The 26,020-nt window shown below is 50.2% G+C and overlaps 1 protein-coding gene across 1 annotated transcript; it reads right to left on the reverse strand.

Moving 5' to 3' along the window:
* Positions 1-17,851: 17,851 nt before the first annotated feature.
* On the reverse strand, positions 17,852-25,337 carry LOC131077509 (NADH-ubiquinone oxidoreductase chain 2). Its single transcript, XM_058015019.2, has one exon. It carries the CDS (start codon positions 20,531-20,533, stop codon positions 19,811-19,813), a length of 723 nt encoding a protein of 240 aa, XP_057871002.1. The 5' UTR covers positions 20,534-25,337; the 3' UTR covers positions 17,852-19,810.
* Positions 25,338-26,020: the final 683 nt, after the last annotated feature.

Consider the following 26,020-nt stretch of genomic DNA (forward strand, 5'->3'; position numbering starts at 1 on the left):
TTAGGAGCCTGGCCATTAGAGATTTGGATTGGTTGGTCTTCTGCGGAGCTTCCCGAAAGGTGCCCGTAGGTCATATCTCGGCCTACCTTATAGAAGTGTTAACCCCGAGCTACAGGCAGATATTGTCTCTTTTTATTGAGGGGTCTTCTTCATGCGGAGCTCTCCGCCCAAGTCCGTAGGCCGGTTATAAGGCGGTATTGTCTTTGTGAGTTTCTCATAGCGTACGCTAGCGGGCTTGAGGAGACTTGCTATTTCAAGCGATTCTGAACACCTGGCCTATTTCACTGTGTAAACAACTGGCCTCACAACTGGGTGTAAACAGCGGTAAACAACTGGATTCCCAACCTAACCTGCTATTCCCAACCTAACCTGTTCTCCCCAACCTATTACAGGGTTCATATACTGGTTACTGGGTTCATACACTAGGTTCAGGGTTCATACACGCCCTCCATAACTGCTCTATGACTGTCCCATCATCATAGCTGGAATCCGGGTCTTCCCAACCTATTCACTCGCCTAAAGGCTCCTATTCACTCTATACGTAACATGCTATGCCAAGTGTATGTGGTGTGTGACCCGGTGTTTCTTAACAAATATCCGGGCAATCTTTGGCAACCTGGGGAACCTGCTATAATCCCCCCGCCTCCTCCTCCCACCCACCCTGCAGCAGGGGCCCTAACGGCATCTACCTATTCTAGCAGGCTGATTAAGTCTCCTTCCCCTACTATTCTAGCCAGCAGCAATGTTACCTATATAATTGAAGTGACTGCTGTCTAGAGAAAGCAAATAGGCTGTTGTAACCATTGCCCATAGAATGTCGAGGGCCCGTAGGGCGAAATGCTCTACCCTAGATTCTAGAACCGCCATAGAATTGTAGGGGAGCAGGAGGTTAACTAGAACTGTTCCCTCGCTGCTTAATAAGTTAATGAATTTAGCTCCCTAACCCGCCCTTTCACCTTCATAATTTCAGCCGGAAGCTACCAGAACCGACCAATGACCCGAAAATCATTACGCGGACAAGCAAGATATTCGTCATTCTTTAAGGAAGGTTTGGAGAAGACGCTCTAATCCCACCCCCCCCCGGTTGGGGTTCGAGTTGCATGCTAGGTGAGGGACACCTTCGGCCCACAGGAGCAACTCTGCCCCGGGTGAACTCTCCAATTCTGGTTCTCCCCGGTAATGGACTTGCCCCCCCCACCTAAATCCTAAAGCTAATTAGGCCGGACGGAATACTTGCCGCTACCTAAATCCTAAAGCTAATTAGGCCGGACCAAATTGTGCATGGGTTATTACTTAATCTCTCAATTATCTATCCGATTCTATATCTTCTATATATCTATTCTTTGCCTTTGAAGGCTGGAACAAGCTATTCTTTTTTATGGACAGAAGGAAAGGACAGGTTTGACAAGCATTTAGGAACTCGTTGGATTCTAGGGAAGGGACACCTCCGCCCCTTAAGGGGCTCCGGCCCACGCTAATCAACATTGGACGGAAGAAGAACAAGATTATTTCTAGGATGGAAGGACAAGATATTCTTTAGATTGGAAAGGAAAGGACAAGAGCCCTACGGGGCTATTGGAAGGACTCTACTATTTCTATCGTCCCCACCCAACCGTCCTTCCAAAGCTAGAAACCCAAACCTTCAAAGCTAACAGAATGTCGCCTTCCGATTTTGGAAACAAGATATTCTTTCAAATTGGCCCCTACCCCTACCCCGCCTTTAGAATAGTAGGGGCCCTACAATAAAAACAGTTCATTAATCAGCTCCATAGAATTGATAGGGCAAGCCCTTTCCCCGTAGGGGGTAGGGGGGCCCCTACTATTTTATCCCCCTACCCCTACCAATAGAATAGCCCTACAATAACAACTATGATGGCTAACAAGAGGTATCTCGAATATTGTGGGATTTGATAGGACGTCTAGAATCTGCCAAAAGAAACTAATCTTTCTAGTTTCGGCCGGGCGAGCAGCCCCATTAGAATTGTAGGGCAAGCCCCCCGTTGCTAGAATAAGGAAGATATAGTTCCCCGTGGGAATATAAGTATCTATAGTGTAGCGTTGGCAAAGAATCGATCTCTGTTTTTTTGAGAGAATCGGAGAAGAGATAGTCGTCGGGTAGGTTAGGAGAAGAAAGTGGGGGTGGGGCGGGTTACCGTCAAGAATAAATGCCAGGCCACATCCTTACCGTATAAATCAAGAATGGATGGGGGGCTGGGGTGGGGGGCGTTAGTTGGTGGGTGGGCGGACCACATATTTCTCTGAGGCGGAGGGCCCTTCTTTCATATTCTTTTTGCATTTCATCCGTTCCAAACTTACCAACATACGTGGGCGTGGTGGAGAGGTGGGATCTAGTTCTGTCCCTCCATCGGGCAGGTGGGTAAACCCCTACAGATCTAGGAGCTGGCGTCAAAAAGCAAGGATCTAAAGGCAAGGCTATGGCAGCAGGGTGGGACGTCTCAAAATACGGTACTTCCACCCCCCGACTATAGTTTAGATAGGCATTTCCACCCACCCAATGTAGGCCCCTTCCTCCCAACCCCGGGCTTCCCAACCCACCCGGAAAAAGAATCATGCCACCGATTCCCCCCTCTTTATTAATTGAGGTGGGGCCCCAACAAATCATAGGCGCTCCCTCACGAACTCAGGTGATGGTGGCTCTTTGATCAACGGGCGATGGATAAGGCGAGGAAGGCCGACTTCACCAACCACGCACTCTTTTCCACTTCCTCCCGGGCCCCATCCACCCTTCGAGGGCCTGGTTAGCCATCACCACTGCGAACTGCACCGCCTGAGCCATCCCCTCCATGAACGGGTAGGTCATATACGCAATCCACTTTTTTTTATGTTCGGAGAATAGATTAAATACACTCGTTTTTTGCTGGCGTGGATGGTGCGAGAAGATGCGGAATGGGATGCGTGGGAATGGGCCTTTCCATCATTGCGGAGGGGCTAGCGTGGAGAGGTAGGGATTGAGTGGTCCAACCATCCATGTAGGGAGGCGAGACGATCGAGGAGTTCGAGCATTCTTCAACGAGAAGCGGATGGAGTCGACCTCTCCTTTATTATTGCTTCCTGGTTCTCCCGGAATCCCAACCGCCCTCTCGGTTTCTTTAGCGGGAGGGCAGCCTCCAGATAGATCTTTCCTTGCCCCCAACTATAGCCACCCACCCCTTCTATAGTTGATAGTAGGGAGTAGAGCCCTATATCTTTTTAGCAGCGGTGAGCCCGCTTGGGAGTTGAATGGAGTTGTACTATAGATCCTCGAGAAGGTAAGAAAAGAGAGGATTCTTTCCGGTGACCAATAGCCTAGCCCGGGCCCCTAAGCGCTCTCGTGTGAATCGAGCCTCATTTATTCCCGCCCAAGGGGTGGTGGGCCCCCCCACTGTAGAGAGCGTAGATAGGCGGGTGCCAAAGGAGCAGTTTCGAACCCCATCGGGCGTTCGGGACAGGTAGACTTACTTATTATGACGGGGCCAGATAGGCGGCGTACGGAACCGGATTCATACGTCCGGGTTCAAGGGCGGCAGGTTCCTAACAACTATTATAGGAGGGCTGCCCCCATTATTTGAGATAGGGGTCCCCGGTGACCCTGACAAGCGCCGCCTGGTAGGTGGGCCCGCTTGGGAGTTGGATGAAGTATTCGGTTCGTAAACCTCCTTTACCAGGGCTCTCTCCTAGTCTACCTATATTATTCGGTCCCTACTCTCAACTATAGCTAGGGGCGGGGGACCCGGTGAGTGGGACCAGGAGACGATAATGCCCCTCAAATTCTATAGGCCCTACAATAATAGGCGAAGGGGGGCCCCTACCCCCTACTATTTGAAGGGAAGGGAAGGGCCGATTCTAGACACATGCCTACCCTGCAAACTGAGCAAATATCCCCCCACTACTAATCTACCTCTGCACCGGAGGGGGCCGGGCCAGATTATATACGTAACATGCCTCCGGAACTAACTCGACGTTTCCGCCCATGCCCCCCCCTTTCAGATTATTGTAGGGCCCTGGCTAAATAAAATAGGCCCCTGGAACTCTAGTTTCCCACCCGGCTTCAACAATAGAATAGAGGGCCACCCAACAATAATATAATAATAGGGCCATTCGACAATTTTATGCCTACATCTGCCATGCCCCACTATCTGAATCGAATGATACGCCTCTCTCTCCTACGAGAGCCTCCGTGAAGTTAGCCGTCCACCCGGACTCGATCCCGACACAGAAACTGATCGGGATCGAATCAAGAAAGCCTATCTTCCCTTGGCATCACCCACCTCAGGCCCTCTAAACCTTTCTACTAATGGCGGCAAGTTGGTTCATCGAGCCGGGAAGGAAAGAACGCTAATGGGAGGGATCGATCGAGGGGATGTGGTGGCGAGGAAGGAACAGATAGGTGGGGCCAACTCCGTGCAATTCCAGTAGGCTCCTCTCGAAACGGCAAGTGAACTCCTGGCGTTCTTCATGGTCATCTTTCTCGCTGATTCCTTATCCCCTCTCCACCCGATCCCGGTTCAACCACGATCCCCTACGACAATGCCCTACCGGAGGGTAAACAATCGGCTGTTCGATTGTCATGGCGCTTCAGCTCCTCCTGTCTTTTTAGCTTTTGGGTGTGGGTCCCCTGCTGGCCTTTCTCCGTTCAGGGAATATCTGCTGTTAATGGTAGCCCTACCGGGGTGTGTTGCCGAATAACTCCTTTTGTTGGTTGGTGGTGTAATAGGGTATGAGGTTGTCCGCCGGTGATAACTGTTGGAGTAGTGCCTGTTGCCCTACCGGGGATTGGTTCACTCTGGGCTCTGGATCTATAGCTGTTGGAGCTGCTATAGGTTCGAGCTGTTCTGGGTGTAACTCTTCGTTGGACATGGATTTGTTGCTCGAGCTGGTGAGGAGGAGCTGTTCGGGCTATTGGCTGATAGTAGTGTCAGCAACTCAAAAACTCTAGGCGATCTTACTCTTTGTAGAATCTGGCGATTATGTACGTAACATGGTCGCAGCGGTAAAGCAGCAACTATATCCACCCGGGCCCCCAATTGAATTAGCCCCCAGCCGGGGGCCCGTAGGGGGAGGGTAGATTCATTTTTTGGAGGCTATAGTTGATTCCCACCCTTTCTCGAATTCCCCGCCGGTAGGGGGGGTGGGTGGGAGGACATAAAGATAGTTCCGGTCCTTCAAATAGTAGGGCCCACTGCTATGCGAGCAGTCAATTAATGACGCGAATTTGAGGGGGAACCAGCCGAACTAGAACTTGGGGGGGATAGGGGGGGGCCCTTTAGAATAGTAGGGGGCTAGGATAACCCGGCGAGTTTCAATTGATTCTATACGTAACATGCCCCCTTGAGAATAGTAGGGCAATTAATCATGGGTGGCCCATCCCACACTCCTTCTTAATGGCATCAGCTTGCTAGAATCAGCCCTTTAGAATAGTAGGGGCCCACCCAACCCGCCCCGGCCGGGTCCTGGCGAATAGTAGGGGCCCACCCAACCGGTATCTACCACCCACCCCAGCCTTCCACCCACCCCTACTATCCCTCCAGTAGGGGCCCACCCGATGATAGTTGATAGTTGATAGTTGGCATGTTACGTATAGAATCTGGTCACATCAAATCATCCTAGCACATCCGAGAAACGCCGCTGATCCTAGCACATCCGAGAAACGCCGCTGATCCGCCTCACATCGATCTCTATCTTCCTACCACCCCCCCGATGGCCAGCAGCGGCAAATAAGCGGCGTTGGAAGGGAGCAGCGGCAAATAAGCGGCAACAGTGGCCCCTACGGGTAGCGGATAATAAGCGGCAAATAAGCGGCAACATTCACGTTAGTACTATCGGGTTGTATTGAATAGAGGCACATTCTATAACTATTCGTTAGTCGGGAATATTGGGGTGGTGGGCAGGAGGATATTCTAGTAGTAGTTGGTGAGGCTATGCAGGGTGGGATAAAAGAATTCTATAGTAGGGTGGGAGAAAAGAATTCTACTAGAGTAGGGTGGGAGGATTTCAAAACTATAGTATCCCTGCATGCCCCCTACTATTTGAAGGGCTAGCCCCCTACCATTCTAAAGGGCTAGCAAGCGCCCTACAATTCTATGGCCTCAAATTCTATGGGGCTGATTAATTGAGTGGGAGGAATGGGAGGAGATTAGAGTTGTGAGGAATTAATTCTAGTTTCTCCTCCCACCAATATTGTTCTCCCCACTTCTCTTTCCTCCTTTTAGAACCGATCGAGTCTTAGCTGCCGTTGGCAGTACTTTGAATATGAGGCTATAATTCTTCTCGTTAGTTTCCAAGTGATTATATACGTTATACACCTACCCCCTTATAACTCTATGGGCTGGTAGGTAGGTTTGGGGCACTTTACTTGAGTTGTATTACGTAATGATGATGATGAATGAGCTTCTTATTTAAGAACACGCCCTATAACTCTATGGGCATCCTTTAGAATAGTAGGGGGCTTTGAAGCCGGCCCGCAGTTAATCCCTACAATTCTATGGGGCCATTTGCTTTGTTCCTTATTCCGATTAATATAGGATGTATCGTCTAATTGTCAATTCGCTAGAAACCCCGTTGAGTGAGTTTTCTCGGCCAGGATACAACTCACTCTTTCGAGGCGGCGAGATGGGGAAGAAGAACCGGCCAGAGTTTCCCCCCCCATCTCGTCCGTACAAGTATGATGGGCCAGAACCACACGAACCGATACAGTAGGCATTGAACCGACTGAACCCCAGTAAAGCTTATTTGAGCAGGCAGGGCTAGCCCGAGAACGTCTCCTCCAATTAATCAGCTTGCTAGAGTAACCAGCCGAATAGGCAACCTCTAGCAGGCTAATGCCATTAAGGCCCAAAATAATAAAGAGGGGGGCTCGCCACTTAACGTAGCGGTAGGGCAAGATTCTATACGTAACATGCCAACTTGCCCCAAAAGCATCGATCTCTCCCCGGGTCGATCTCCTCCGTCTAGTTGAGAGTTTTAAGGTTCAGTTGAACATACATATATAATGGACTCAACCGCCTCGATTATTATTAAGGTCCAGCATAAGAAAAACGGTGGTTAAGCCTGTAAATGGAGCAGAGCCGGTTGAATCAGCAGTTTCAGGTCCTATTGAAGCACCACTAGCAGCATGAGTAGTAGATCCAGCAGCAGGAGTTGATGCCGATGAAGCATAAGTAGACTTGGCATAGGACCCGCTGGGCGGGCCCGGCTTTACTACACCAACACTTGGCTTTGCACCTGGCTCCTTACTCTCACCATCCGGCTTTGCTGCACCTGGGTCTACTGCGCCAGCACTAGGCCTTGCCGTACCCTTAAATGGTATTTCATTTCTTTGGCATCTGGGCGGGTCGCTGGGTTTGGCCGGGGCCGCCGAATAATCGGGCGGACGCCTTTGGCCATTTCGGTTAGACCACTAGCTTATTTTGATGGTGGGGGTACTTGAGATCGTGATTCTGTTCCGGATGTTCCTGATCGAGATACAGATGCACCAGAAGCGCTTTCAGCGAAGGGACCAAAGACGGTTTACCTAGTTGATCCGGAACCAGTGAATGATCCAGTTAATGCAAGTGATCCAGTGAAAGCAGCAGCACCCACTACCTACTATAGCAGACAGCGAAGGGAGCATATTCAATATACGGAGCAAGGAGGGCTAGATAGCAACGTACGTAACTTCGGGTACCATATCTATACAGGTTAGGAGTACATGAGCGTTAGCCAGATAGTTCCAACGACGATAATATCCAAGTCTTCCAAGGACCCCTTTAACTACCCTATGATGTATGGCCGGATAGGGGCCGCCTTATCAGTAGTAGGTCTAGGAGCAGTGGTGTTAGCCTGACGAGATCTGCATTTGGGGGCTGCCGAGAGGCATAAAAGACCAAAAAAGAAGGGTGGGCCCAGAACCGGCCAGTCCAGTCGAAGCACCAGTAGTACCCTTATTAGTTCCATATCCTGTTCTATAGCTAGCAGCAGAGGAAGCATTGGGGACAGAGACAGGGACAGGAGCAAGGGTAAGGGCATAGCCAGATAGAGACAGCAGAACCGGTGCCATATACGCAGCAGAGCTTCCAGCAGGTGATTTTGAAGCAGCAGTCGATCCGATGAAGCGATGAAGCAGAAAATGAAGTAACAGATCCAGCCATTGATTCTGCAGCAGTGACCGTTGACCCAGTTCCAGTTGTTTCTCCAGCATCTCTCGTCCGAAGATATACTCTCTTTTTCTATATCCACCAGCAGCAGAACAAGCCCCAGCAAAGCCAGTTACTACTACAGCCCCAGACAGAGCTACTAGCCAGACAAAGCTACTAGCCACTAGCCACTAGGTAAGGACCGCCTAGGTAAGGAGCGTATCAGTAATTTGTTCCTGGGGAACTACGGACACATAGAAAGTAAGATTGGTACTATAGCAAAGGCAGAGGTTGTAGTTTCATTTCCAGATCGGGACCGAAACCTCCTAGCATCAGTGGCACCACCAGCATCAGCAGATTCCGTAGTTTATTCTGTTGGGCGACTCTGTTGATTCATCAGTGCAAGCACCCGCACCACTATAAGCATGGACAGAAGTAAAGGCAGTAGCTCTCCTGGCAGTGTCTGCTGTAGAAATTACGTCTGTAACCAACGGCTTTCGAAATGGAATGGATGGGACAGGAAAGGAGCAAGCAAGGCCTTAAGAAAGAACCTGCGATGAAGAGGCGTCGACTGAGTCATCAACAACTACAGAATCTGCTCAATCAACAGAGTCGACTGGGTGATCCACTGCCTTTGCCTCTGTAGGTTATGGACCGGATCTACTACTCGCCCAAGTAGAAACCATCACGGGTGCACAGGACAACCCTATCGCACTCAACATGACTCCTGTGCGCACTGCTGTCGCAACACCAAGTGCTCGAGTTGGCACTGAGTCAAGGACAATCTCGACTGAACTAGTAGGGTGCGGAAAGGGATACACCGGGATCCAACAGCAACGAGGCAAAACAGGGGCCAGAGACTGAAGAGCAATTCGGAACAACTATTCCCATACACCTCTTCTCCTGGGACCTATCAGGGAACAGATGAGCGATTTATACCCAAACGAGAATCACAAACGAATAAGGGGAAAGCACCTCAGACAGAGCTCGTAGTTTCACAGGCGAAAGAGGTAATGGATGGCTGGCTCAGATCCCTCGAAAAAGAATTTGACCCTAGGTGCGTTCGGGCCCTAGCAATAGAAGTAGATATGACCTAAGAGGCAATCAGAGATATGGATATTGGGGAAGAGAATAGACACTACAAGGCTACCGAACAAATAAAGCTCCGTTGGGCTACATCAACACCTATTAAGGAGAAATATCCAGCTTGGGAATGGTATATGTATAAAAGTGACCTCTGAAAGCTTCTTGATCACCGACCAAGAGCGCTTGGATCCCATCGGGTATAGGCACGCAACAATTACCCACTCTAACCGCAGGTAGCCTCTCTGATTACGGGGAATGAGAAGCTATAAGCACAGGCTCAACAACAAGAATTAAACCGGTTCTTACAGGCCATTCACATAACTTATTCTATCAGATCAATAGAGCCCGAAGGCAGCCTGGATAGAATTATAGAAGTGTTTCTCAGGGCAGATTACTATCACTGCTAGAAGATGCTTTAGAGGGCAGAAAAGTAATTTCACTGCGAATATGGAGGATGTTGAGTGATAACAATGAAGTGACGACGTAAATGAAGAGCTGCAACAGCAGGTATAGCAGCTAGACTACCCTTATGCTTCAGCCAAACAATTTGCAAATGGTTGGCAGGATTACCCCATGGGCTGAGGCCCAATTGAACTTACAAAGAAGAAGCGGGAATAACTCATTTAAATCCTAACTTAAGTCTACTGGATATCGAACGTCTCCCGGGATAGCCACAGACACAGAATGGGTCCTTCGGGATTATCAGAGGTTATTGGCTATACTAATTTTATATGGATTCACCTCTCCATTCAATGAAGAGGGCGACTTATGGGCGAGAGAGGAACATACTGAAGCAATTGAGGATGTGGCAGCTGCTGCTAAAGCCAAATTCACGGAAATCCAAGTCCCGGATGTCAAAGAGCATATCGTTGCCATCTGGCTAATAGAAAGGCCAATTAGATCCTTAGGGGAGAGCAACATGAATTACAATATTCACTACTTTACAGAAAAGTGCCCCAACATGAGTTGTGACCGTTGGCCGAAGCCGAGCCCGAAAAAAAAGAAAAAATAGCAGTGAGATTTGTCGTTAGCTACTTCAGCATCTACGGTTGCAAGGGCTTCCCGATAAACAACCTGTCAAGCATCCGTCCCATGGTCGATGAATATGAATATCAAAGACATGTAAAGGGCTCCAGAAATGCTTTATTTAGAATGAGTAAGCGTTCCTTTGGGCACTCTATTTGTGCCTTCCCTCTCTCTCGTGTTCCCTTATAGTAATTCTTCTTCCATGTCTCAGGGAGAGTCCCATTGCTATTCATGGAGTAGAAGCAGCTAGCAGTTCAGGCTTTGACTGAGAAGTGCAGTCTTCATAGGGATCTATGGACTGTGTCCCCAAATTCAGCATCATAGTGGGTTCTAGGGTTATATCTAGCTCTATAGTGGTAGTTCTTGCTATATGGCTTCATGCCACTCAGAAGTCGGATGTAATCCTCTTGAATGCCGCTAAGGCAACTCTGTCAATTGTTTTGACTCAATAGTATTGTTACCCGGATGTATGTTTTTGCGGATGACATGGACATGTTCTCTTAATCGCAAGTTATTATCTCCATATTATGTTCACCTTCCGGCTTGTCACTGCTTCTCACAGCAAACGCATTTCTTTCCATTTTCCCCCTTTTTTCCCGATTCTTCCTTATTCTATCCAGCCACGATGGCCCAATGGAATGCATTGGTCTTCATTGGAATTCTCAGAATGCATTTGTTTATGCACAGCTCGATGTTGTTGTGTTTCAGGTACATTAATTGTATATAACCCTCGGTCTAATCCATAGAATGGGTAGTCCGCACCTTATCAGTAGGATTAGTTGGGTCTTACCATCTCAAAGCGCACAGGGGTTTCCTTGCACTATCGCCGCCTGGCTAGTCACACTTACTCTTCAGTGTGCCTTCCTCACCCCCTACTATCTATAGGGCTTCGGGTGAGCCAGCCTTCCTCACCTTCCGATGTCAGGTGAGCCATCCTTCCTCAGGACTAGATTTCTGGCAACTCCACAGGAGATGTGGTTAGGTGTCCCTTTTATACGGTCTTGCATCACCGTTCATGACCATCATGGAAAGGCAACAACCAGAAGTTCATCAGTTCTTGGGAAATCGGCTAGAAATTCTGGGTAGTCTGAGAGATCGAATCTTCAGACACACCCATCATTAGTATGTTGATACAAGGGGAGTTTTAGATCAAGAGGAAGAGATATTGTGATAATAGATCAAGCATTATGATGAGCAGGGATTCTTCCTTATTGGCGATCCGTCTCCAAGCCAATAAGTAAGTGGAAGCTGGTCATGAATTCTATATGTAATTACGCTTTTATTTCTTGAGTTATGCATAATATTAGAATATTCTGCTGATCACTCGCCGGGGCGAGAAAGCTCCAGAATATATAAAGGCTAACGGCCCATACAGAAATGTGGAGGGAATTACAGCATCTCATTCCCTTTCCCTTTCCCAGCTTGGCTTGCTTTAAATCAAACTTAAGAGAAAATAGAAAGGAATCTCTGTCAGTGGGTTTGGGATAACTCTCAGCCTTCGAGAATAAGGTTCTGAAAGGAAGGTAGGTCCAGGTCCTGAAAGGTCAATCCAGCCAGTAAGGTCCTGTCCCAACTTCTAATGAAGAGTTGGCTTCGAAAGAGTCCTGATTGCTGGACTCCCACAGAGAAAGCCCCGGAAGAGATAAATGGGCCCATATATAGATCTCGATTGTATAGATCTTTTGTTCCAGTCAAATGGGTCAGACGATGCACCCTTTCCTATAATTCGGGAAGCAGGGTGGTAAACTATAGTTCCAGGGCCCCTACCATTCTAGAGGTAGTCGGTATATTAGTTGAAGGTGCCCCGTTCGATTGGTCTCTCGCCTCTATCGGAATGAGGAGGACTTGAGCAGGATCGTGGTCCACTGAATCTGTTGCTTCATTTGTCGCCCCGGCACATCCATTCAATTAGTCTAGTTCCGCTGCATTACCACCATCCATCCCTAGCCCTAGTTTCCATCACTCCGTGAACAGGTGGGAGGATGTTATATACGTATTGCACGCAAGCAAATCGAGGGCGAAAGGAAGATCAATGACTCGAGGAGAGGAGAGCAGGGAAGAGAGGGACGAAGGCACTCTTATGATAGGGAGAGGGTCGATATGGAGGAGAAGAACTGTTGACCGGAGCGATCATATCCTCGACTTGTAATGAAAGCACTTAACGTAAGGGGATATGGGTTCTCACAGAAGGATTTCTCTTTCTATTGTTTACGGATTAGCAGCCCACCCTATCCTCTCTGCTGTTCCAATTGATCAGTCGTCAACCTTGTCAGTCGACCTCCTGCAGGGCCTACTATAATGGCGACCCCGGCACCCGACCTCACATCCACTCGACTGTCAAGGCGATAAAACAAGGTTGATATAGCATTCCACCTCCGGGCCTCCTTCTGCTCTCCCGAACGCTTGCTTTAATTAAAATGATTGATTCATGCTATCTCCTCCAGAATAAGATAAAATAGGGGCCCACCCGCCGAAATTACCACCCTCCCTGCTGGCGACTCTACTCCTTTTGTCTGTTAGCTTTTCTACTCCTGATGAAGACTCGGATTGGATTTCATCTTGTTGTTATAGCACCCGCAAGAACTGCAGGGAGGGCAGAGAATGAACCAATGGGAGCAGACAATGCCGAAATCCAATGGAGGCTCATCACTATGTCTATTAGAGTGGGAAGTGGGCTTCCTCGCAATAGAATAGGATCGAGAAGGGATTGAACCTGCAGGAAGGGCAGGGACTTTAAGCAATAGTATTGATTCCCCTATTAATCAGTTCATTAATGCGCCTGCTAGTATAAGCTAGAATAAGGGTCGACGTCCTATATTCTTTTACTTCTCGGATCGGGGTCGCCAGTTCTTCATCGCTTTCATGAACGGGAGAGGGAAGAGACAGGCAAGTCGATTCGTAGGGATACATCTTATTCCGTATAAGAGGGATGCAGGTGATCGATCCGGGTGGGGCCGGCACTTCTGGGCAAGATATAAAGGTGGATAGGTACCCAGGTGGCGGCTCTTCCTTATCGACTAGGGTTGTTCGTTCGGGCGAGATGGGAACATCTAATCCATTCCTATTACCGGCTGATCAATCAAGCATCACTGCTCCTATTACCGAACAACTCATCTACCTCCACCAATTAATCTACCCTCCTGAATGCGAGCACCGGAGGTCAATAGTTTGGAAAGATAGTGGATTCTATACGTCCTAGTGCCATGGAGGGGCCCTTGAGAATTGATCTCGAACTACAGATAGATAGAGGGGGCCAACCCATCAACAACAACTAATCTACCTCAACTATAGTAGCTCCATGCAGGGTGGGTGGGCCCCGGCTCTTCCACCCACCCACCCAACTAATCTACCTCTTTATGGCATCAGTCAATTAATCAGCCCCATTAGAATTGTAGGGCAAGCCCCCCTCCAATTCTAGTTGCTAGCCTACTATTCTAAGGGCCCTCGAGAAAGACTTTCATATCGAATGCCCACCGTACCCCCCATAACCAGGAGATGTTTTGCCAATGGAGGCTCAAAGGCGTTCAGCAGTTACTGCTTCTCCACTACCCCCCAGATGTGAGTGAGCCGATCATGGTCGATCCTTCATCGCAGTAGGGCCCCGTAGGGCACTCGATTCTTTATGTATGGATTATCAACTGCATCACGGAGAAGCCTTGTTGATTGTCATCGAATCATGACCCACCTACCTGGATCCTCTATCTAAATTCCTAACCTCGGTTGATCGCCTCCTTCGTTCGGTTCCGATTCTCCCGGGGCTTAAGGAGACATGTTTAGAGAAGGGTTTGGCCAAACATTCAATTGTAAACTCGAAGAGCATCGGATCGACTTGTCTTGAAAACAAGCACTCGACCGCTATTGGAAGAAGGGGGTTTCATTCTGGAGGGCTTGGAAAGCAGGCTGTATTTTTATTATAGTAGTAATATCAACTCGAGGATTTGGATGCAAGAATGAATGTGCAGCCTATGGCAATGCCAACCCCAACTGATAATGACAAATCCATATCCATATAGCTGTGATTTCACGCCGGAATGGGATTTCACTAGTAAGCGGCCATGAGTTGTTTCACCACCACGGGGCGTTTGGACATAGGTGTGAAATGACGCAACCCCGATTCTTTCTCGAGGGTATTGAAACGATAAAAGTCACGTTTCGTATAGCTATGAAATGACTTTCTCAATCACTAAGCAAACGGGTTAAGAAACTGAACTAAAAGCGTTGGACATAGCAGTTCATCGGAGTGACGTTGTTTCGAGGAAAGCGGTATCGGATTCTAGCAGTTCCATTCCGAGAAGAGGGAGATTCCAACCAATACTGGAACGAGAACATTTATCTTCCTCTCATAGTCGTTACCCATCCTTACACTAGGTAGGCGACAAGGTTGTCCGGACAGCAGGTGCAACCAATCCCCCCAGGAGTCATCCTCTAATTTACCCATTTTCCCCACATCCGAGAAGATAAAGAGATCGAAATCGTCACTCGCACCATCGAACCCATCGTATCTACCATGATAGATTTGAATGACTTTGTTCAAACAAGAAAACAATAGCGTTTCTCCTGCCCTTCCCACGAACTAGCAGATGAGGGCGGCCAACCGGACGAGAATACGTCTATGGAAACGTCAATTCCCGACACACCCACTCCATCACCCTAAACAGATCCCCAATCTCTTCCCGGGTATATGGGAGGAGCTTTGGGGGAGATGAACTGTAATTCTCCCACATGAATTGCTAATTCCTCTACAAGCTCTCTCAAACGGTTACCCACTTTTCGTTTCATGCCCAAATTATAGACATCTAAATCGCCTTCTCCATTCCGCAATGGAATGCCACTGAATGGAGAAACATTTGAGCCCACCCGATTTCGAAGTGGGAAAAAGCACGGGTGGGGTGTGACACTACTACTAAAAGAAAGTGCGATGTATAGTATGCATGAAAGCGGATTTAGCCAGAATCCGGCCAAACAGAGACTTTCCACATCTAAGCAGTAGCATCAAATCTAGGGATGGGTCGTATCTAGGGATGGGTCGGCCAAAGCCTCCCACCCACCCCCAGGGCCACCCACCCCAACGTGCCGGGGCCTACCGGGCTGGATTGGACCCTTCAACAATAGAAGCCTTGACTGGGCCTCCCACCCGGAACCCCCTACTATTTGAAGGGCCGGGTGGGGGGCTAAGGTTCCCCGGGAATTCCCCTACTATTCTAAAGGGGTGGTGAAGGCAGGAAATCGAGATTGCAGAGTTGTACCCGTCAGAATAGTAGGGGCCACCAACCCCAACCAGATAGGGAGATAGGGGCCCGATGGATGGAAACTTCGAAAAGTGACCTCCCTAACTCGATTCTATACGTAACATGCCCCCTCCTACTATGTCGCCCTTTTTCATATTCTTCTAGCAGGCGTACATTAATTAAGGCAATTCCTTATTCTAGCCCCCTACCGGGTAGCGGGCTGATTAATTGACTAATTAATAAAGTGGGAGGGAATCATAGTTGTTCTCCCACCCACCCCAGGGGGGTATAGTTATTTGCCGTCTCGCCCTACAATTCTATGGGACTGATTAATCGACGTGGGAGCGATGGAATCAGCTTGCTAGCCTATAGAATGGTAGGGGGGTGGGAGGGAATATAAGGGCTATTCGCCAGTGGAAGTTTCGCCAGTGGAAGTTCTATTGTTGATAGGGGTGGGTGGGAGGTGGGGGGGCCCCTACAATTTTATGGTAGCTATTTGAAGCGGTTCCGGAGGGAATTTGAGTTCCCGGTTGGCCCTCCCATCCCAACTTCGGGATCGTACTGATGCTAATACCAGCATAAACCAACTATGGCATGGTATGGATTGGATAGAGGAGCCTGGGATAGGGGGGGCCAACTCCCAACTCCCTTTCTAGTCCCCGGTTCGATTCCCTCATTAGCTGATTAGCCATTGGGCCATTGATTAGGTCCATTCGCCCTTTCACCCACCCACCCACCCTTCTCTCAGTGCCAGAGGGCGGTTCTAGTTCTGCATCCGGGTATGGACCCCATATCTATATAGACCTGCACGACTCGACTATAGCTCCTCTGCATCCGGGTACTCACTGGACTGAAGGGCGACTACATACTCCAGTTCTGTGACTACAGGTATGGATATTTGGCAGTTTCAGTTCTCGGGTATGGACTCAACCGAGTAATGCTCCTGCTTCGCCCCAACTCTCGCAGGCGACCCAGCGGAAGCTAAGTCGATCGGACGTAGCCCTATGTGCCGCTGGCCTATATATCTAGGGGCGATAGATAGATATAGGGTGGGTGCCGACTACCAACTATAGAGAGTATAGCCTAGTCTCCCTCGCCATATAGATAAAATAGTTCAGGGAGGGTCGCCATATACAGATAGAAAGGGCTATATCTTCTATATAGTTACTATATCTAGTTATAGTAGGCCGCCCGAGCGGAGGCCCGAAGATATGATATAGGGGCCGTTCAGTTGCCTCGGGGCCTCTCCAATGCTTGCAGTCTATAGTCTGAGGGCGGACGATAGTCGATAGTCGTATATCTCAGTCCCTATCTATATATGGGCACCATCACCATATATAGATAGGGGGTTGGGGCCATCTATACCCTATACGGGGCCGCTGGAAAGGGCTACGGGGTCCTATCTATCTGGGGCGGCCTATACATCAACCGTCACGTCGAGTTGAGATCCAAACTAAAGAGAAGAGAACTCCATATAGAGAGAGAGGGGAACTGAATGAAATGATTGATACGAATGATAGAGACCCCCATACGGAACGATACTCTGTTCGAGAACATTGAACCAACCCCCCTCTCTCTATATGGGGTAGAGGTAGAGGTAGAGCCCTATCTATCTGGGGCGGCCGGGGACCCAGACGGAATAGAAGGGGGAGCGCCCCATATATAGCTAATACCGGATCTCGCCCTATAGTTTTTCTAGGGTGGGCCCCTACTATTCTATGGGCATTGTCTGGGTCATATGACTGCCCCTACGGGTGGGGGGGAACTAGAATTGTGACCCAACGCCCCTAGGGCTGGATCAATAATATGCCCTATCCAAACTATCAGGGGCTTTATCAAAAGTCTGGGTCATATGACTGCCCCTACAGGTGGGGGGGAACTAGAATTATGACCCAGGCCCTACCTATTTTTGTTGGGGTGGGCTTGCCCTACCTATCCTCTGTGAGACTTACTGGTAAGTAAGCTCGACCCTAAGCTTATCTATCCTCGAAATCATGGGGATTCAAGGTCTCTGCTATAATTCCCCCCCACCCCTACTATTCTAAAGGGCTAGCCCCCTACTATAACTATATTAGCAGCCGGGGCTAGCCCCCTACTATTCTAAAGGGCCCCCGCCCAATTCGGCTGGGGCGTCATCCATAGAATTGTAGGGCACTGATTAATTAATTAACAGGCTGATGCCCACTACAATTCTATGGGGCCTGCAGAGGTAGATTAACTAGGGCCCCTACTATTCTATGGTAAGGAATAGTAGTTTGGGTGGTTGCTTTTGGGAATTCTAGTTGCTCCGGCCGCTTGCTCGTCAAATCTGAGTGAGAGATGCGGCGTTTCGAGGATATTCGATCATATCTGATGCGGCATGTGGACCATGTACAGTAGCTTGGTCCCAACATGTACAGTAGCTTGGTCTTCCAAACCACCCAATTCTAGTCTGGTCTAGTCAAACCCATCCTCGTGTTTTCGGAGATGGTGTTTTGTCCAGATGGATACGAACGAATATGTCTTGTCCCCTCTGTTATTCCGGAGTACACATGCATGAACGAATGAACACTGAGGGGGTGTCGAGCTGAGGCCCCCATCTCGAGTTAGGAAAGAGTCCGAACCCTGCCGGACACTCCGGATGTGTAGCAGTAGGCACTTATCAGGCCCCTTCCCGGCCCGGCCGGTACTACGGGCCCTCTGCCATCCATTGCAGCAGAGCCGTTCAATGAGCGGGCGCTCACTAAGCGCAGTAGTATCCCATCCGGATCACCGGCCCTATAGATAGTAGGGCGAGTCGTGATGCTACTGAAGCCACGGCCCCAAGCTGTTCGCTGCGCTGTCGCTCTATCGGTCGAGGGCCCCCCCCACTATAGAGAGTTTGGATAGGCCGCCTAGGGGGAGGCCTCAACTTTCTATAGTTGGGCCGCATAGGGTTCAATAGGGCTAAACCAAACGCCAACTATCCCCTATTGCCCCCCCCGGGGGGGGTGGGGGGGGGGGTTCAATAGGGCTATAGTGGGGGGGGGTGAGCCCCTTTCTATAGTATAGTAGGGTGAACCACTCGATAGCATTCATTTTTTAGAATCAAAAATGAAGTATCTTTCCCCTACTATTTGAAAGGGCTTGTAAAGGGTATGGCAATAGGCCCTCAAATTCTATGGAGTGTGGGCCCCCTGCCATTAATGTACGCCTGCTATAATAATTGAATAGTAGGGCCCCGGCTGGGGGCATAACCGGGGGGAGGTTCGAATTGTGGGGGGCATAGTTATCACCCTGCAGAATAATTCACTCTATTTTTCGCTTCGCCCCCCATAGTTTGGATAGGTCATTTATAGGGCGAGAGGTGAGCCCCCCCCCCCACCCCTCTCCCCCCTCTCTATAATGGGGGCTTTCTTGGGCGAACCGCTCAACCGATAGGCCTATCTATAGTAGGGGAGGGAGAGGGACTCTAAGATAGGACGAGGAGGGGAGAGGGCCCCATCTATTGATCACGGGGTTCCTTGCCCCAAATCTTTAATTGTATGTATCATTTGGGCACTGCTCTGGGCCCAGAAAGTGCGGCCATGGGCCCTTATATAGGTAGGGGGTCCGAACGGCGGCACGGCACTCTTTTCCCCGCGCCCGTTCCGCATGCGCTTCGCGCGCCATTCATTGGCGCTTTGCTCTCCTCTTATTCATCGGTTTTGGATGGACTTCGCCGTTATTCCCCAAAAGGAAAAGTCTCACATCGAGATGTCGATTCGTTCCCCGTCCCCGAGAAGATGGGTAATCCCTCTGTCCATCCCTCCTTCTCGACTCGACCTATCGCGTACGTCGGTTGAGGTCGACTATCTAGGGTATGCACCAGAAGACCGGTGCGGCGACTATCTATCTATAGTTGGGTACTAGACTATATAGTCAGTCTAGTCCATTCATGCCCCCAATTATATCTCCTACTAGAGTCCCCACCCAACCTCGATTCTATAACCGCCATAGAATTGTAGGGTAGCGCAGGCTTCTCCTTAGAATAGTAGAGTTGATTAATCAGTCCCAGCCCCCTACAATAACAACTATGATGGGGGGGTAGGGGGGGGTAGGGCTTGATTGAAGCCTGCATCAATAAGTGCTAGAAAACTCCGAGCTCGGTGGGAGGAGGCTATGGAGAACTATAGTTGGTTGGGTGGCGGTCTCAACCGATGGATGGTCGAGCCGGCCGGCTCGCGTCGTCCCAGCAACCGGCGGGGAGCACCTCGGTATACGATCGCGCGCTGTAACTGGGAATCTTCTTTATCACACCCAGGGCCAACTTCGATTCACCAAACCCGGGTTCATCTCGTGCAGTGTCTCGCGGCATTGCGGACGGATGGATATGGTTGGTTCATGATCTCGGTTCATGATCTATTGCAAGATATGTCGGTTGATCCCACCCGATTCACTGTAGCAGATATGTCGGTTGATCCCACCCAATTCACTGTGTCGCAACTTCTGGTAGGCTACGTGTCCGGTGCACGGATGCAGAACTGCCACTCCAGGCAACCTTCCGGCCGCCCAACGACCTATAACGCTAGTCACTACTCCCATCAAGGCTGGTAAGTGAGCCCCACAACTCAGAGCGGCGGAGGACGAATAGAATTTGCTGCGAAAGCCGGCTAACGGGGGTATTCCTGCGTATGGGGACATAGTAATGGAAGATGTAATAGCCGAAATGGGATTCGTCCCGGCTGGAGCGCCCAGATCCGCCATATATTTGACACGGGTTCGCCGTAATGCCGGGACTATGGCGGATGCACCTATCGTCATTGATACATGGATGAAGATACCAATTAGTAGTGATTGAATTCCTCCTATGGTTCCACGTGAAAAACCGGTACGAATATAACCCACATGTCCAATCGAACTATGAGCTAAAGGTCTTTTGACTTTCGTCTGGGCCATGGCGGCCAGTGCTCCTGGGATCATAGGAGCAATGCTGCGGAGGAAGAAGATTTGCTGCGATGTAGTTCCATAGAAACTATGGATAGAAACACGTAACATATTCGCAGGAATAGAAATTTTAGGTGCGATAGAGAAGAATGCTGCAACCAGGGTGGGTGAACCCTCATGGATATCAGGTGCCCACATATAGAGGGTCGAGAGAGATATGGAGTCCGGGGGGGGGGGAGGGGGGGGCGTCACTGCCTTCTTTCTCTTCCGGATCTTTAATGCCTATCTACCCTCTCTATAGTGGGGGGGCGGTTCGCTCAGCAGAAGTGCCACACGAGGGAGAACGAGGACTATAGATAGTCATCATCTACGATAAAAGTGCTCCCTGGACCGAACGTGAAAGTTTTTCCCATCATACGGCTCCGGTTCTCTACTCTGAACTCGGATTAGATATCCAAAGCCAGGTCCGCCCACACACAGATAGATGGAGCGGTTTAACCCCTACTATAGATAGGGATCCGTAGTAGATGCCTGCTGCTCACTCAGTATGGTCAGACCCCTTTCCGTTGTTGCCAGCGCTTTCCCGGGCTGGAAATGCAGAGTGGGGATTCTTCCTTATCGTAAAGAGAAAGCTCTTTAAAGCGCCCTACTAGAATGAAGAGGGGCTCACTGCACTCGCCCGTAGGGCGGGAGAGGACCCCGGGGGCCCTACTATAGATAGGGTCCGACCCCCGCTAGTCTGGGAGGACGAGGGGCGCGAAGCGCTGGCTGCTGGTACTAAAGGTCCTCAGACTTCCAGCCGGGGTTTTCTCCTGGAGAATCTAGTTGTTCACCGTTGGATCTCGCCGATACAGCCCCCCCTATGGTTTCCGTTATCGGGATATCCTTTTTCCCATTGTTCCCAGAGAGTTGTTGGGTAATCAGCTCCCATGCTGCATGCGGAAAAGCAGTAACTTCCGAATCTGAACCTTGTCGCTCTTTCCTCGTCGACGGGCAGGAGGCACACCAGATCTATTAGTGTTTAGTGTTAGTGCGAGCTAGTGTTAGTGCAAGCAAGCAGCGTGCGCCGTGGCATTCCACTGTTACGTTCGCACTTCACTGGGTGGACAGTTTACCGGGAGAGAACTTCGATTCGCCAAGCAGGCGGCGTGCTTATCTTGTGCGACAACACTATGGAGCGAGCGGCTCTTCTAGGCGGGCGGCTACGGAGAAAGGCGTGTGACATGCTATGGTCTCAACGCCCTTACGAGGTAGTGATGAGTCGCGCTCTCCTCTCCCTATCGGTCGAGAGCACCCTGCATTGGGGGCCCTCGATCTATCGAGTGCCTCTCCCTCCCCCCCCAAGTATTTTATTAGGATAGGGGCGGGGGAGTGCCGTCGGCCCTCGTCCTCCCAGCTATTAATAGTAGGGGTCGGACCCTGGGCCCCCCCCGGGGTCCTCTCCCGTTGGTCGAGTGCCCCTCCCCACTAGAGAGAGTTTGGATAGGTGGATAGTTTGAATAGGAAGGATAGGGGCTATGAGGCTCCCAGCCCCAGGGGGCCCCTATCTAGCTATAGTGCCGGGGGGGGCGAGTACCGTCAGGTCCAATCAAGCCATGCAGCAGGGGGGATTCTCAAAAAGACTCTCTGCATGCAGAGTGGCTCGGGGGGTCAAAAAATAGAGGAAGTCGAGGGCCCCTATCCGCCCCCCCGGGTAGTGCCGGGGGGGGCTCGGCCTATCCATCGGCCGAGCGCCTAACGGATTGCCCTTCGTCGGGAGATGGGACTTCAGGTCGAGTGCCGGTGGTCGAGCCCATACATAAATGTCCTCTCGGAGAAGGCAGTTGGTTTTGTCGATTGGCCGCAATCTGTCGACCACCCATAGGCGGCCGTCCTACAGCCGCCCGAAAGGGAACTGCAGTGATCTTGAATAAAGATCCTACAGCGATGAATAGAATCCCCGCGAAAATACCACCGGATCGAGCACCGAACAAAGTCATTTCATATCCGGTCAAAATCTCGGCTAATTGATCGAAGTGGGTCACTCCAGTAGACCCATAGATCATGGAACAAATGGGGTAGGCCACCACACTATGCGATAGACGTGAACCCCCCCCCGTAACCGTACGTGCGACTCTCGCCGCATACGGCTCGCACAGAGACTCCGAAATCAATCCCTCTCCCCCCCCCCACCCCCTATATAGGGGGCGGTCGAGGCATAAATGCCCATCTCCCCCTAGGCCTCCTCGATCTCCCCTACTATAGATATAGATATAGATAGGCCTCCCGCTACTATGGATAGGGGTCGGGAGAGGGAATAGAACCCCCCATGCAGGGTGGGTGGGATAATTCTAAGGGGCGCCCCCACCCAACTCTAATTCCGGCATTTATCACCCTAGTCAAGCTTCATCAGAATAATGAAAACCCACTGTGCATGCACCATTCTTCTGCAGGGAACTTTACCCCCCACCCAACCCCACACACGGAATCTGCCGTTCTCCCGTAGGGGCCCTCCCCCAGCAGGGTGGGAATGTCGAACATAACCCCCCACAACAACTAATCTACCGACTACCAGTTCATTAATCAGCTCGCTAGAATAAGGGCGGGTGGGAGCCCCGGTATATTAATTGTTGTTAATCAGTAGTCAATTAATGACGTTCATTAATGCGCTCCAGCCGCCTCCCACCCACCCCTAGGGCGAGCCGTTCATTAATGCGCCCCATAGCCTCCTCCCACCCGCCCCTAGGGGCCCTTCTATCAAGAACCCTTTAAATAGTAGGGGGGGCTATATTAAGCAATTCTAGTTGCTAGAAAACTCCGAGCTAGAATCGAGTCTTGACTGCCCCCTACTATTCTAAAAGGGCGGGGCTAACCCTACTGTTCTAAATTAGGATGCGTGCCCCCCCCCACCCCCCATTATAGTTCTAGTAGGGCTAGCAAGCTGATTAATGGCAGCCCCTACTCTTCTATGGCATGGGGAATTCTAGGAAGCGAGCAACCCACTTTGACTCATATCGATTGGGACGCACCAATTCCTACAATCCATGCTGTCCATCCATGAATAATCTAGTTCAATCGGTAGAACCCCTATTCCCATCCAATGGTTCTCCACCCTCCTCCGCCGATTGAAACAAAATTCTGAATGAACTATATGAACTGGTTCAACGGCCGATCTGATCGAAAAAAAGGGGGGGCCCACCTCCCACTCCCCCCCCAATCACCACTCTCCCCTCCCAATGCCCGGGCATCCATCCGATGCATTCCGATACAGTAGGCATTGAACCGACTGAACCGCCCAATGGCATCTACCTTTACTTTCCCGGGGCACCTCAAATTCTATGGGCGATGCACGGGGCGCCCCTGTGAACATGCAGGGGTAGGGGGGTTGACGATTCTAGACGTAACATGCCCCTGGCGAATAGTAGGGTTCATCGGAGGCCCGCCCTACTCTATGGCTATTGCCGGTGAAGAGGGCTACTATTCTATTGCCGGTTCAGAGGCCCCCCATACCCCCCTATAGATAAGTTGGAGGGCTCTATGGCAACTATAGTTCCGGTGAACCAGATTCTATACGTAACATGCCCAAAATAGATCGCCGAATAGTAGGGGATACTAGTACTTGCCCAATCCACACTTGTGAGCCCTACGGGCCAGGGCGATATGAAAGAAAATGTTGTTATTGTCCTACCTAGGATCCCTTATAGTCCTTGCCCTCGCATCCACTTGTGGAGTTAGGCAACGATAGTACTTAGCCAATTCTCTCCGGTTTCAAAGGGTTCCCCGTGGGGCCCTTTTTGAGCATGCAGGACCTCTAGGAGGTGAGGGTGGCCCGTTGAGGTTCAAAGGGTACGAGAATATAGGAGGTGAGGGTGGCCCTCTATTCTATTGTTGGTTTCCTACTAACGAGACTTCCTACTGATATTCATCATGTTACGTATTGCCCTACTATTCTATGGCAAGCTTGAGTGAGATTCCATACGTCACATGATTAGATGACCTACTAACATGATTCATAGAGGAATGGGCCCCTACTATTAGAAAGGGGGGTGTGGGGGCCCCTACTATTCTAAGGGCCCCTACTATTCTACCCAGAACCCGCTCCATCCATCACCCGACATGAACATGTTCCCCGGGAATAATCTAAAAGGGGCCACTTTCTATACTAAGCAGTAGCGCCTAAAATTCTATAGGGGCACCTCACGGCTAGAGGTAGAGAGGTCAAACGCGACCCTATTTTCTTTGGCTGATTTCGAAATGGAGCATCAATCCGATAAGAAACGTGGTAGTTGGTGGGATTGGTGATGTTGGTGGTAGGGGTGGGTTAGATTAGTGATGTTGGGTGGTGGTTGGTGGTCATGTTGGTGGTAGGGGTGGCATTAAGTTGGGTCGGCCAAATAAACTCTAGGCAGTCATGTGAGCCAGACCCCTACTATTCTAAAGGGCTCGACGAAAGAGATCGTCCCAAAGCCCCTTAGAATAGTGGGGTGCCATGGGTCGGCCAAATAAACTCTAGGCAGTCATGTGAGCCAGACCCCTACTATTCTAAAGGGCTCGACGAAAGAGATGGTGAATATGACTGGCAAAGTGACCCCCCCATAGAATTGTAGGCATTCCCACCCAAGTTCCCTACCGGCACGTCGATCATTCGTCTGGCTCCGTAGACTGTGAAAGTGACCTTTCTCAATTCCCCGACGGGGCCTCTCTCCATTTCTCATTTTTATCGCAGACATTACTGGAAAAGTGACCCGCCATAGAATTGTAGGGCTCAATTCTACCTCCTCGCATCTGAATGCCCTACTATTTTAGGCAAGATGAGGCCCCTACTATTCTATGGTGGAGGAGATAGTTGCCGCAAGGCCCAGAATTCTAGTTGTGCCGTTTTGGAGATGGCGATAATCCTATTGCCGGAACTTGACTCCCACCCATCATAGGGTTCCCGGTGCAGTGGTGCAGAGGAGATAGCGGCGCAACATGCGCTAAGGCTATTGGATAGTAGGGGCCCCCCACTGCACCGGGACCCCCTTCTATAGCTATAGTTGATAGATAGATAGAGCAGCTTTCTTGGTGGGCTTATGGATGGGCGATAAAGCGGTGGATCGCTCTTGATTGGTGGACTCAACTATAAAGGAAGGGCCTCCCACCCCGCTGCCCCAATCTATATCCTCATGAACACCAACTAGAATTGGAGGGGGCTATAGTTTCCCACCCGAATTATAGATACGGTGGATCACTACTCCCGGCCCGTCAGAATAGTAGGGGCCATCCTCCCACCCCAACTATAGATAGTTTACCGCATCTCGATTCTATACGTAACATGCCCACCCCCCCCCGGCTGTTGTTATTGTAGGGCTGCCAGCCTTTGAGTCCCACCCAATCAATCTATACCTCCCACCCACCCCGGTCAACTATCCAGAATTCCCCACCCGATGTGCCGTTGGCATGTTACGTATAGAATCTGCCTTCATAAACTATAGGCCGGTCAACTATAGACTTGAGTTCTCCGTGATCCCCCTACGCGCAACCTCTCCAAGATATTCGGTCATGGCAGGTTGTTGGAAGGTTTGGGTGGTTCGGCCTCGGCCTAGGATAATTCAATTGGCGTGTTTCAAAATGAGAAAAGAAACTAAAATTGAAAGCGCGAACTCTGTTTGGGCTCTCTTAAATTCACTCTCATTTCCGGCATCTAGTTCTCGCAACTTCGTTCCC

The sequence above is a fragment of the Cryptomeria japonica genome, unplaced genomic scaffold (genome assembly GCF_030272615.1).
Source record: "Cryptomeria japonica unplaced genomic scaffold, Sugi_1.0 HiC_scaffold_22, whole genome shotgun sequence".
NCBI lineage: Eukaryota > Viridiplantae > Streptophyta > Pinopsida > Cupressales > Cupressaceae > Cryptomeria > Cryptomeria japonica.

Bases quoted from the DNA above. Each gene is read 5' to 3' on its own strand.
- LOC131077509 (XM_058015019.2), bottom strand. From the start codon at position 20,533: ATGTGGGCACCTGATATCCATGAGGGTTCACCCACCCTGGTTGCAGCA.